The sequence below is a fragment of the Trachurus trachurus genome (assembly GCF_905171665.1).
Source record: "Trachurus trachurus genome assembly, chromosome: 23".
NCBI lineage: Eukaryota > Metazoa > Chordata > Actinopteri > Carangiformes > Carangidae > Trachurus > Trachurus trachurus.
Genome location: NC_139912.1, coordinates 7,611,178 through 7,625,302, shown reverse-complemented (window position 1 = coordinate 7,625,302; position 14,125 = coordinate 7,611,178). Strand labels below are relative to the sequence as shown.

General features: G+C 42.9%; 1 protein-coding gene across 1 annotated transcript in view; it reads left to right on the top strand.

Annotated features, from left to right (window-relative positions):
* Nucleotides 1-14,125, top strand: part of gnai1 (guanine nucleotide binding protein (G protein), alpha inhibiting activity polypeptide 1) — an 18,065-nt gene extending 3,940 nt beyond the window's left edge. The window contains exons 2-9 of the mRNA XM_083999605.1: nt 3,524-3,566; nt 5,841-5,982; nt 7,059-7,216; nt 9,521-9,649; nt 10,663-10,792; nt 11,054-11,207; nt 12,142-12,360; nt 12,836-14,125. Coding sequence (XP_083855731.1) covers nt 3,524-3,566; nt 5,841-5,982; nt 7,059-7,216; nt 9,521-9,649; nt 10,663-10,792; nt 11,054-11,207; nt 12,142-12,332 — 947 coding nt within the window. The 3' untranslated portion in view covers nt 12,333-12,360; nt 12,836-14,125. The remainder of the gene's footprint in view (nt 1-3,523; nt 3,567-5,840; nt 5,983-7,058; nt 7,217-9,520; nt 9,650-10,662; nt 10,793-11,053; nt 11,208-12,141; nt 12,361-12,835) is intronic.

Genomic DNA, 14,125 nt, shown 5'->3' with positions numbered 1-14,125 from the left:
AAGAGGAATTGGATAGTAGGTGAGAGGAACGATAAATCATAAAGAAAAACTGAGTGTAGGAGAGCGAATGTAAAGGGAGAAGAGGGATGTATGTGACTGAAAGAGAGTGGAGAAGGAGAGAGATGAGGATGAATTGCATCGGCTTCATGCTGCTAATGTAGCGTCACTAATGTGGTTAGCACATTGTGCCAAACTTCATAAGCCTTAGCCTCAGTCCTTGGACCGCTCACCCAAAAAAAAAGTGGACGTTTAAGGGGGCAGCGGTGGCAAGCAAAACCTCACCGGCTAATTTATCTTCATGCCATCAAAGCTGGAACGAGCTGCGATGAAAATGAGACTTTTTTCCTCAACTTTAATTCTCATTAGTATGCAAGGACATAGGACTAATCCTCCAGGAGAACTTTACAGATCTGGAGCCATTTGTCTCCATCCTGCCTTTGTTGGAGGAGGGAGAGCATTTCTCGTCCTCCTCGCTGACTTCGACTTCGTACTCGGAGGTCGATGATCTATCCAGAGGGAGTTCCGAGAAGAAAGATGTGTTTGCGGTCGTCAGATAGAAAAATCCTCTGTTCTCTGAAAAGAGAGAGAGAAAAAAATCCTGTCCATTTGCGCTGCAACGGTTCGCTCGGATTTTCCTAAAATAGTTTGAACCGCAAGAAACAGAAACCAGCTGCTCCAGTGGTTTGGACTGTGTAGCTGTTTTGGGGTGGGCGTATCAAAGCTGCGGGTGTGTAACATGACTCTGCATGAGGAGCGATAGGTCAGGCCTGTGTAACCCTAAGTCTTTCTGTATGTGTGTGTCTGTGTGTGTGAGAGAGAAAGAGAAAGAGAGAGCAATAGATAGAGAGAGAGAGAGTGTCAAAATTAGGGCACTTCTTTGTTTTGTGTTCTGCAGACATACAGGCTGTGACAGGAGCCACACCTTAGTGATGTCATCGGTGTGAAGAGGCCAGAGCCAAGTCACTTACATAAACACATAGCCCTCATCTCCTTGATTTATATTGAAGAGATGGGTGTTGGATTTATGATATCTGTCCAATTTTAACCAGAGGAATGCTCAGAATTGGCGGGTTGGCTGTTTTCTTTCTCCTCTGTGAACTGGTGCGACTTCAGAGCCGTGAAGAGCGGTGGCAAAAACAGACGCCTCTGACACAATTTGCTTCCACTTTTTCGCAATTAAAGTATGTCAACTGTCATGATTCATTATGTATCTGTGTTTATCCAGGCTTCGTGGTTTCTCAATAGTTCATACAGAACTCTGAATCATCTGATTTTCTTTGGAAATTTGGAAGATTTTGAATATTGGAAAGCAAACAACAGCTTTTTCCTTTTTTTTCCTTCTGATTGGTATAAACAAGGCTGCAATTATCAGCTGATCTACCCACCACAATAAGATAGTTATGGCCGACTGACAGCGAAAAGCCAAAAAGAATCAGTTTACAACCGTTTTACAACAGGAAAATCTGAACATACCTGGCATATCTGTGGCATAAATAACAAGTATTGAAAGAAAAGTTGGCAATTCACTCTCTGTCAATAGTATTTTCCGCTCAGAGGTCCCTATTTAAAAAGCAGATGTAATTTTTTTTTCTTCAAACCCCCACAGAAACCACAGGGAAGTCAGATTGCAAGCAGTTAGCTAAAAGTTTCCTTTATAAGGAGGTTACTCTGAATGCAGGATGAGCTCATCGCCCCGAGCGGATTCTCATGCGTCGCACACACGGAGAGGAACTGCGCCGGTATGTGAAGCGTCTGAGCTGAGGCATCGTCAAAATGGCTGTTGGATCAGACCGAGGGCTGCAACTGTGCCAGCTCAGTAGCCGACCGTGCCCAGTCAAGCAGCGTATCTGCCGTGTGTGTGTGTGTGTATGTGTGTGTCTCCCACAGGGATTCGCACAGCAGAGTGTTTGGCCTCCGAGCACAGGGAGCTGCCACCGTGCCATCACCCCCTCCTCCCCTCTGGGGCGCCATAGCACCCGAGTGGTGACACGTAATTAAAATAATGTGTCCTCAGGTGAATCTCATCCAATTATACTGAAGGTGAAGTGCCAGGGCCGTACTATCAGCATGCAGCCGAAGTTTGTAGGAATGCAGAGAAATAGTTTGCAGTAGGATGCATATGTATTTATTTATTTATTTATTCATTTTGTGTTCAAACTTTTTTAAATAAAGCTCAGGAGGAGCTGGAACTCGCAGGCGTAACAAACGACAAGCTGCATGTGTCAAAAATGCGGTGTTGTCGTATCTTGTCTTTCTTTTTCGCAACGTCAGAGAAAGTGGAACTAGATTAAGCGGATGATTTATTATGCAAGAGCCGACCATCTCGTCTCCGCTGACAGCGTCACGAGGTAACACATAGTGTTGGGTTTCATTATATGATTTCCACTTCCTCTTATTCTGTTTCTAGAGTTAGAAGGGAGGGGGGGGGTGTTTACTCTGGGAATAGTCGCTCTCAAGTGGTTTGGAAAAATCTTCCCTAGTGGCAGAGGAGCGTTACGTCAGCGGCAGCCGGCCAATAACGGAGTCCGGCCCGCTGTAATATGAGGACACTGAGTGCACATTAGTAGATGTGATGTAGTTTATGGTAATGTCCATTAGAGCAGAGATAATGAATGCGGTCGTCACAGATGGCTTTGATTGGAAAGAGAAAAATGTTTAATAAAAGGGCATTTCCAAGTGACTGGTTATGAGGGCATCAAGTACAGTAGAGGGAGAGAGAGAGGAAAAAGCACCAGATGCATAATGCATAACGGTCTCGGTGGAAGCCAACATGTCACACACACACACACATATAACCACAAAGCCTCCTCAGGTGACTGTGGCCTCACTCTAGAGATGTCCTGGATATAACGAGAGCAGTTGCCATGGCGCTGTGACGTTTGAACGATCGGCAAAGCAAAAAGCCGTGCCGACAGTCTGATTCCCATTATGCCCCTTGTGTGATTGAGGTTGAAACAGTCGCCAGCGCCGCGTGTGCCGCCCACCCTCCTCCCTAGGCGACACCATGTTTTTTTTCTTTTTGACACTTCAGCAGCTCCGCCAAATACATAAAGCCAAGAGCACGCGTCGCACGCTGAGACGCCATGCAGTGAAATCTTTGTGATGAAATTTCAAACACACACACGCTCTTGCCTATACAATGTCAAGATTCATTTACAGCAAAGCGGAGCGAGTCATCTGACCTGGGCTCGCTGGCTTTTTCGACTAATCAGTATGTTACGCTGGAATTGCGTGGAACTGAGGCCCAAGCGGAGGTTTTTTAAAGACTCCTTTTAACTTCAGCACACACATAACACACTCTTGTTTCTCAGTTCTCTTTTTTGGTGAGGCGGGTTTTCTGAGGTTTCACTTTCATGGTTCCCCATCATGCCTTTGGACCACATTAGATCATTCATTGTATGAAAACGTTTTTGTTTTTTTTAATTAGAGGGAAAGGGAAGTGGGTTGGTTTGTATAATAGCTGACTTTAACTCCTAGGTATATTTACAATCTAATGAACCTCTTTCCTTTCTGTCTTTTTCAGGTGCTGGAGAATCAGGGAAAAGTACAATCGTCAAGCAGATGAAGTGAGTGTCGCATCTAATCGTTCCACACGATGAACCATAAAAAAAAACTTGTTTTCTTCCTGCAGTGTATCAACAACGACTTCTCTCATCAGATATGCATAATGGCAGCGTGCTTGATATCATTTTCAAAAAGTGTTCATTTTCCACAACACAACACAGTGTCAAACACCAATCATGCTTTTACGGCATCTTTCTCTCTCTGTGATATTACGCTCCGCAACTCACGCTACAAACAGGTACCATCCGTAATGAATCATGAAGACAAGCCAGCAGAATGCATTAGGATCGACTCCGACACACTCATCAATCAGCAGACATAGACACGCCAGAGGGGCGGCATTTTTTACATTTTTAAGCAGCTGCTGTGCTGTGATATTGCTCTTTTTCTCTTTCTATCGGCTCCTCACATGTGAAGGATTTACCGCACACTGCTCCTATAGACGTGTTATTTTCCTCACCACTGTGAAATCTATCTAATGCAAGGCAATTATTTACTTTAGAGTACTGGTCCATACACTTTCTTTGCTTCCTAACACTGAAAAAATACAGATGTTGAAAGAGTCAATATTTTTCTTAAAGGGATAGTTCAACATTTTGGCAAATTGGCCCATTGCCATAATCCCTATAGTTTTAGGAGTAGGTTCGTTACCTTTATTTGTCGGTGCAAGCTATTTTTAGAACGGCGGAGCAGAGCCGCGAGCTGCTCAGAGCAACACTATGGAGGCTAATGGGATTTCTTGGTTTCCCTCATCAAACTCATCAAATACACAATCCAACAACTCCGTCTCGTAAGGTTCCGTTATTATTTCATAGCGTGGTGAATGCGCAGGTCACAACTTGTCCACCAGAGCGTTTTGGAGTTGTTGGATTGTGTATTTGATGAGTTTGATGAGAGAAACCAAGAAATCTCATTAGCCTCCGTAGCGTAGCTCTGAGCAGCTCGCGGCTCTGCTCCACCGTTCTAAAAAAATAGCTTGCACTGACAATTAAAGTAAATGAAACTACTCCTAAAACTATAGGGATTATGGCAATCGGCCAATTTGCCAAATGTTGAACTATCCCTTTAATGTCAACAAATCCAGTGAAAAGACCCCAGCCCTCAATAAACTGACGCTTCTAATGATGGATCGAAATGTCAACAAATTTGCAATATGGTGATGAGTATGATGAGTGCAACATCCACACTGCTGGAGCGACAGTTTTTCCTGATTGATGTGAAATGTTTGGGTGCTGCAGAAATGCCCCCCTGGCCTATGAATCATATTTATATATATATTTTTTAAATTCATCATCATTGAGCCCTGTTCTAATAAAACACAGCTGACATTGACTGATTCATTCACTTAGGTTGAAACTGAAACAAAAACAAGCAATTTCAGAAATGCCACCCTGGGCTTTATGAACTTGTGACAGGCTTTTTATTTTTGCACCACATTAATACAGAAAAATAATAGAGAAGTTTAATGAATAATGAAAACAATTGTTATTTTCAGCTATAAAGCTCTGCCTCCGTAGTTAAAGACGGTATAAAAACACAACCGTGGCCACTTAAATTTTTATTTGGAGTCAGTCCACTGTTATAAATATTCTCAAGCACATCCAATCAGCAGTGGTCCAAACAAATGCACTAATTACTGCTGTTTAAGGAGCAAAATAAAAGCATTTATTCATGAGCCCTAGTACAGGGGGAACAAAGCTTGAAGAGAAGGGAAGTCAGGAAGTACAGAGAAAGGTGGATGAACAGTTTGTTGGCTCTGTGCTTTTTGCAGGATTTTATAAACATAGAACAGTATACGTTTATTTGTCTCTAAGTTTTTCAAGGTCAAATATATGCTGGCACCCAATAATAATTTTTATATTGTGTACATTCAGCTGGTGTTTTTATCCAGAGTAACTGACATGGTGAGAAAATCCTCTCTTCCCCGGGTGGCCATAATTTAAGCAGACAGAACTGAGAAGCATAGAGATCAGGGCCAGCAATATGTCTGCAGACGTAACAATGAGCATGTCAGGTCAGAGTGTTACAAGAAAGATCAAATAAGAGCAGAGGAGAAAAATAAGCTGTAAGAAAGATATTTCTAATAAAGCCGAAGAAGAAGAGGCAGAGAGATGAGAATTTAATGGGAGAAGATGAGTTTTCTGTCTCTGACGTTCGCAGTTGGAACAATACTGTCAGCGTTGCTTTGTCGATGGAACGAGCAGAGTTTTTGCGATGCATGAAAACGGCTCTGCTGCAGTGCTGACCAGCTTTTTGTTCCCCCCCCTTGTCCACAGGATCATCCACGAGGCGGGCTATTCAGAAGAGGAATGTAAGCAGTACAAGGCTGTGGTCTACAGCAACACTATCCAGTCCATCATCGCCATCATCAGAGCCATGGGGCGCCTCAAGATTGACTTTGGCGATGCTGCAAGAGCTGTGAGTTGAGAGGGAGAGCGAGGGGGAGAAATGTCATTTATTTGGTTCTGAGTGGAAACCTGAAGTGAATCTGTGCCGAGTAGCGACACTGAATAATCAGGAAACGTTGAGGTTTGAATGACGTTATAATGTCAGAGGTCAGCTCAGGTCATTCTTGTAATTAGAGGTGTGTTTTCTACCTTTTATCGATCACTTATTGATCCGGTACTTTAATGGAACTCTTATTGGTACTTTTTATTATTCCATTAGAGGAAAAAAAATACAAATTACGAACAGAATTAACATCATATGTGCTTTAATTAACAATGTGTGATAGGTCTTTTATGTTACATTAACAAATAGAAAATCCATATGAACATTAAATAATATCTTCATTGACATAAATAAAGAAATCAATAGCACTGATAGTCGAGGGGAATGAGTTACACAGTGAGGACAAACCATATGCTTCAATACAAAGATGGACAATTATCGGGAGCAGCCATGTAGAAATGTGCATCTGTGTGCCTGCAAACACAACGGAAGCAATAAAAGGGCAATCTGGAGGAAAAGATAGAAAAGACAACATCACATAAAGCAAGTCTATAAAAACATGTTAACTCTCAAGTACCGAGAGCTGAACCAATGATATTGAAGCTTCTTGATATTCTGGGGTTTGAAAATTTGGCCCTGTGGCCGATTTGATATCATGTCTCAGAACCCATCCCTAATTCTAATAGTTTAGCCTTTATTTTGACCATGTTAGGTAGTATAAAAGAAACGACAACAAAAAACACACAGAAAAAACAAATAGTAATAGAAAACTTATAATTAATTAATAAATTATATTCATCAACAGTCTTAACATGCTCGAAGAAGTAAAAAACGTATATGATCCTACCAATGTGACCTGATCTCGTTGCAGTCATATATACAGTACAGATGATGTGACAATATTTATTCTTTCTGTACAGCCAACATCCTCGCCTCACTGTAACTGTTATTTCCACTTGGAAGCAGATTGATGTTAATTATATTAGCGGTGTAATGACTTGATTGATTAATCATTTCGCCACCACCCTGAATCTCTCTCCCAGGACGACGCGCGGCAGCTGTTCGTGCTGGCGGGCTCGGCGGAGGAAGGCTTCATGACAGCAGAGCTGGCCGGTGTCATTAAGCGGCTGTGGAAGGACGGAGGTGTTCAAGCCTGCTTCAGCCGCTCCCGCGAATATCAGCTCAACGACTCAGCGGCATAGTGAGTCACACAAACACACACACACACACACACACTCACATAAACAACCAAGGTAACAGTTGCAGCCTTCGCCAAAACCCTGAGTCACCCGCTGAAAAGACCCATTGGCCCCTTCACACTCTAATTCATGTCAACCACTTTTAAGGACAAAGTTTTTCACCTCAGAGGAGCAGAAAACCCAAATTACTGCCATTCCACCGCAAACACACAGGCACCTGATGCCAGAAATAGCCAAACACATGTTGTCCCAGCCCTTCAGCCATGCTGCAGGGAGCAGAGAGCTACCGTACCGTGCGTCCGTCTGGACTTTTAGACTGTCAATATTTGCCCTCTCCTCGGGCAACCCCCGAAGAGCAGCGGCTGGAAAGACTATTTAATCTTTGACCTTCCACCTCAGCACAGAAGCATTCGCCACATGCTTAAAAAGTAAAAAAAAAAGAAAGAAAATCACACAAACACTCAGAAATTTCTCTCCCAGCAGATAAAACATCCCACTGTTTCCGAATATGGTATATATTGTGCAAGAGCCCTTGGCCCTGGATCAAATGATATCATCACAAGGCAGCTCCGAGTGTTGTCGGGGAGAAAAGCCGCTCGCCTCGTGTGTTTTCGCTGCCGAGGAACAAACATGAGCGGTGACGACACAGGCCGAGGGAACTGCAGTTGTTGGCCATTTTCTAATTGGTTCCTCTAATCCTGCTGTCCAGCTTCTCATGAATAGGAAACGCCATTGTTAAATCCAACATGTTTCACTTGACTTAATGTCTCGGAGGACAAACAAAAGGCCTTGTTTGCATGGAAGGGAGATTACTGTTGCGTGTGTGCGTTTGTGTGTGTGTCTGCTAGAAACAAGAGGTCACTAATCTTTCTCCTTTGAAATTTAGCAGCAGTGACCTTGAGGTAGTGTGTAGGTTTATTTGTGGTGTGATGGGCATAACATATTGATTAAGCAGAGAGATCAATGTTTAGGGTCTTGAAAGTCAGATGGGAGTTCTTTTGTTGATTGACATGTCACAGTAATTTTTAGTTTCTGTTTCATTTGTTGTGAAATGTCCTGTCCTGTTTTTTCAATGGTGGATGAATCTATTGTTTATTTTTGGTTTGTTTGATGTTTGACCAACAGTCGAAAGCCAAAGATAATAAGTCAAGTGTCACTGAAGATGAAGAAAATTAGCAAAAACATGTCACCTGATGAATATTAGACATTTTTGCTTAAAAAAATATATCAGTGATTAAGCAGTCATCAAAACAGTTGCTGATTTCTATCATTGGATTAATTATTCAGCCTAAATTTCTTATTTATGCACCGGTTTGATGCATGAGAATGCGATATTAAGAGCATAGCCAAAATTGAATGATACTTGGATAAAATCCAGTCCAGTCAATTGCAGTTGGTTCCTTTTATCTAGGCCATTAAAACACTGTCTGAGCAGGTCCATCAAGCACTCCTAGTTTCTATTGATAGATGCCAACTAATGTTACAAATAGCTCACAGTAACAAACTTTAACTTTGCTGAAGGTTTCATTAAAGAAGAATAAAATAAAAATGTAACAACAGATCTGTTAGTAAGGGGGGGAAAGAACAAATTCCATGGTGTTCCTATTCAGGACCATGAGAACAGTGGAGCCTCCCTATCCCAGCAGGTATTTGGCAAAATGTGGAACAGCACCCTCGACAGATGGCTTGTCCATTACAGGACTAACACGTTCACACTTGTATGTAGGACGGTTCCAACTCAGCTGCATATCAGACCCAGGGAGGAACCCAGAGGGAATCCACCAAACGGAGAGAGAGAGAGAGAGAAAACAATGCACATTCTCCACTGAAACCACATGGAGCTCACATTTAAAGCCCCCGGATCTTGTTTGCTGTTCGGCAACAACAACAGCTCCAACCCAGAAGCCATGGTGCCGTCATGTCTAAATTTAACACAGACGAGTTTTCTGTCTTATCTCTTAAAGTTGGCGTGTCCAGATTTTCTGAGCTCAATTTTTTACTGCAACTGAAAATAACTCAAATTTCACAACGTGCAGTCATCTGAGCCCAACTCGCCTGTCTCCTAGGAAAATGTGCCGTTTCACCCAGAAAATTTGAATCATGACTTGTTTCCAAGCGGAGTTATCTTTAAGAATGCGTTGGGAGTTGTTTGCTACACACTGGACCTTGATACTTCTTACACAGTTTCTCCCACTCCCTCCTCCTGCCCTCTCTCTCACTCACTCACTCCCTCTGTCTGTCCTCTCTCTGCTCTTTCTTTTTGTTTTCCATCCTTAACATCCTTCTCTTTTGTGCCCTTCCCTCAGCTACTTGAACGACTTGGACAGGATATCCCAGGCCACCTACATCCCAACGCAGCAGGATGTCCTGAGGACCCGAGTCAAGACCACAGGCATTGTGGAGACGCACTTCACATTCAAGGACCTGCACTTCAAGTGAGGATTTCTTCACTGTAACAACCCAACAACTGGCTGCAGCTCAAAGCGTTTTAACATGATGGCTTAATTAGGTTTCCTTCCTGTCTCTGACTCATTCGCTCCCATAGAAATTCCCTTTTGTGCACATACAGCTGTAAGTTGTGACACAGTGTGTGAGGGTGTTGCGCGGCGCATCAATGGTGACTCAGTTATGGCCCTCTGTTGACAAAAAAAAAAAAAAAAGCACAGACAGGAAGTGGGGGCAGTCGGTTTGATGATGTCACAACAGCAGAAGTTCAGTAGCCGATGCACAACACACAAGGAAGAAATCCCCATAGATAGACACACAAAAAAGCCTTTGTTTGTGTTTCTAGTTTCATTCACATTTCATTTCACATTTATGCAGTATATTGATATGAAGTGAGTCAGTCAAGTTAATTAACACAATTTACATTAGTTTACAGGCTTTTAAATTATATATAATATCCCTCCTCCTTTAAATCCACAATATTTCCAGGTGCCACTTGTATACTTTTCTTTCTAAGCAGAGGAACATGAGCTAAATGCAGCTTTTGTTCTCTCTCTTTAACCATACGACAGCCTACCCCACATATTTTTCTGATCATTTCACACGGCGCCTCCCGAGAATCTGATTTGAAAACACTGTTGCTCTTTGAATGAGCTCGTTTTCTGAGAATGGAAGAGATGCATGAAAATCAGAACGGGCTGACATTAAACATCTCAATACAGGCAGTTAAAATAACCCACAGTCAGTCCAGTGGAAATAGGAAATGCAGCGCAAAAGCCAGAAGCCTGTTCCTCTTCAGAATCATCTTTTCCCTCAGCTGTGACACAGTCATTGTGTGAACAGTTCTCTAGAAACATTTGCTGAACAGACGTTTCCCTTTTTATCATTTACTAGTATAAACAGCCACAGCATCTCCTCCACACACTAACAGTGTTGTACTGTATTGTAGATCTGAAAGCGGATGGACACACTAACGGTTTTGTTTCTGCCTTTTCCCTCCCAGAATGTTTGACGTTGGTGGTCAGAGATCTGAGAGGAAGAAGTGGATCCATTGCTTCGAGGGCGTGACCGCCATCATCTTCTGCGTGGCCCTCAGCGACTACGACCTGGTGCTGGCCGAGGACGAGGAGATGGTGAGTGGTGCGGCCACTGAGTCATGGAGCAAACATAATGCTGTAGCAGGCAGTCTGTGTTCACGCACAGCGGGGGAAACAGTGTTTACCGGGGAATCGTGATGGGTCACAGGAGTAGAAATAAAGAATGGAGAATGGTTTCCGTTCAAGCTTTTTTTTCTCATGTTTACGGATCAGCGATCACACAACTCGCTATTTCCAGTGTGTGAAAGCACAATGAACCGACGTCATCTCCCCTTTTTACTCTTACCCCCCCCACAGAACCGAATGCATGAGAGCATGAAGCTGTTCGACAGCATCTGCAACAACAAGTGGTTCACAGACACCTCCATCATCCTCTTCCTCAACAAGAAGGACCTGTTTGAGGAAAAGATCAAGAAGAGTCCTCTCACCATCTGCTACCCAGAATATGCAGGTGAGCATTTTTGGGAAACGATTTGACAGCGACAGCACAAATTCCCCCCAGGATAAACCCAAGACAGGGCTTGGTATGAAGTTTGACGCAATACGAAATGACTAATACAATAATGATATTTGAAATTACAATCTTTGTCATCGTCCTGTGGTTACCAGGAAACAGCAGCGATTCCCAGTAACTCACTAGTCACAGTTTGGTTTGTGAGCTTTATAGATGCTGGTGGGCAGATTTTGGTGACTGTTTTGCGGTATGTATGCTAAGCTAAGCAGCTGCTGTTGATACCATATAAGTATATTTCCTGAAATTGTCTAAACTTCCTTTGACCATTCAGTCTTGATAGGCTATTATTCTCTTTATTCAATTGTAAATAAAGTATTAAAGGGGACATATTATGGAATCACTTTTTGAAGGCTCTTTAACATATATTTGGGTTTTTCTTGCCTTCCGGCCCCAAAAATGTGAGAATTGACAAAAAATCTGTAATTTTCAGGCTCCTTAGGTTGAAATCAACGTGGTTTTACGAGCTGTTCCCTCAGTTGTCTTCCAGTGATGCAACTAGTTTTCAAATTTGCATAATACCACCACTACCTGGTACCAGTAGAAGAGACGGGGTGAGCAGTGGCTCATTTGCATTTAAAGGGACAGGCACTAAAACCAGCCGTTCCGAACAGGGCTGTTTTGAGCGGATAAAAAGAGCTGTGATGTTTGATCTTTGGGGTATTTTGACCTAAGCATGTCACAGACATGTCTATAAGACACCTGGGAACTATTTTAATTTGTGGAAAGGGGGCATGATATGTCTCCTTTAAAAAAAAACTAACAAATCATTCCTAGGACAATGCATGTTCAGTTGGATGTCCAGTTAGCAGGATGGAGCTCAGCCTCTGAATGAGACTCGGCTGCTTGACTTCCTGCTCTGTGTCTGTTCCAGGCTCCAACACGTACGAGGAAGCAGCCGCCTATATCCAGTGTCAGTTCGAGGACCTGAACAAGAGAAAGGACACCAAGGAGATCTACACCCACTTCACCTGCGCCACAGACACCAAGAATGTGCAGTTTGTCTTCGATGCCGTCACCGACGTCATCATCAAGAACAACCTGAAAGACTGTGGCCTCTTCTGAGGATAATGACCACAACGCTTTTTTCTCGGTAAGGAGCCGTTACCTCCATCGACTCCACTCATCCCTCTGCAATCTTCCTCACAGCCAGAGTTCAACCGAGGCTCACTCTCTCCCTTTTGAGTGAATCACCTGCTCATACATGTGTGTATCGGTGTGTGTGTGGCTCTTTGTCACGCATGAAGACACATGTCAGGATTATGAATGAATGTGTATTCACTGTGGCATCAGGATGCAGTGGGAGTTGCTGAGGAAACCATGTGGGAGCCCGGTGTAAATGTCTTTCCCCATGCAATTTAGCTCTTCTCCGAGGAAAGCGTTTAACAAATTAGCTTCAAATGATTTGTTTTCAGAGCTTTATGAAGGAGCGTAGCTGGAGTTGACCACAAAGATGCAGCGTAATGAAATCCATAATTTAATCACTGAAATCACTGAAATGAGTGACTTCCTTTATGAGAGGCTTGGACAGTTTCCTTCATGTTTCTCTTCTCTCTCTCTCATTGTAGGCAGTGGAGCCAGCTTATTGTGCATCTTCGGTGGGGAACATGAGAAGAGTCGGGAGGATCAGTCATGGACCAGTGCTGTACTATATGCCACTTTTAACAGCTTTATTTATGTTTTTGTCTTGGAACATTTTGAACTAGCGTTACGACATTTGTGTAGGATGTTTGTATCATTGTAAAAGCGTCACAGCAAACTTTCGCACATTTTTTTTTTTTAATTTCCTGTTTTTTTTTCTGGTTTTGTTTTTAATTATCGAGGAGAAGGAGGAGGAGATCATGTTTTTTGCTGTTCCTTCTGCCGCTGTCTCTGGAAAAGGAAACTTTGCTATTGGTGGAAATGCTTCTTTTCTTCCTTCCCTACAACCAAAAAAAAAAGGGAAGAAAAGAGGTACAACTCTGAGTCCAGTTTGTTGGTACTTGTGCCTTCGCATGCCTTTTACTGCGGTCGTAGTCCTAATGCTTGTTCTGTTGCCTGCTGAATTGTTCTAAACATAAAGAGGTAAACTGTTTTCATATGTTAGTGTCCCTGCTATCTTCTATGTGCACACCACTGAGCTATCAGGAGGAGGAGGAGGATTTCCCTCTGGTCTAAAGGTACATGGGTCTCCATGGTGACCAACATGTAGCCTCCACAGTCCCCCACCCCCCACCCCCACCCCACCTACCCGCCATGACAATGGAAGGCCACCCTGGCCGATCACACAGTACAATACTGAGATGTATATTGTTACATTTACCCCACAAATCTGGGGTTCGGGTTTTTAAACAGTGTATAAATATCCATTCTTCCCAACCATCCAGAAAATGGTTTGTCAAGGCACTGAGCTTATAATACGCTCACGTGTAAAAAGTACAAAGACCAGAGTAGGCACATTTTACTGTATATTTTAATGTATTTGGTGTTAAGGAGAGAAAAAACTGAACCACAGAAAAGAGATGGTTGTAAAGGTGAGGATGACGTCTGAAAGGTTTTGAGTTTCAGACGCCATTCTTGGATCCTCTCCAGTGATGAGTTGGGAGTAGAGGGTGCTGCTGCTTGAGGATCCATGAAAACTTTCATTCAGGTGACGGATACAAAGAGGGTCAAGGGACGCCTGGTCTGTGATTGGTAGATCAGTACGACTTTGCCAAGAGGAGTTGATGATGATGATGATGATGATGATGATGATAAATGTGATCCTGGATTCTGTTCATATAAAGAAACTGCCACAACTGTCAATGTATGTGTACGTTCTCCGCGGACGGAGAATCTTTGTAGACTCATCTCCCTTATTTTGCTAATAAAAACCATTT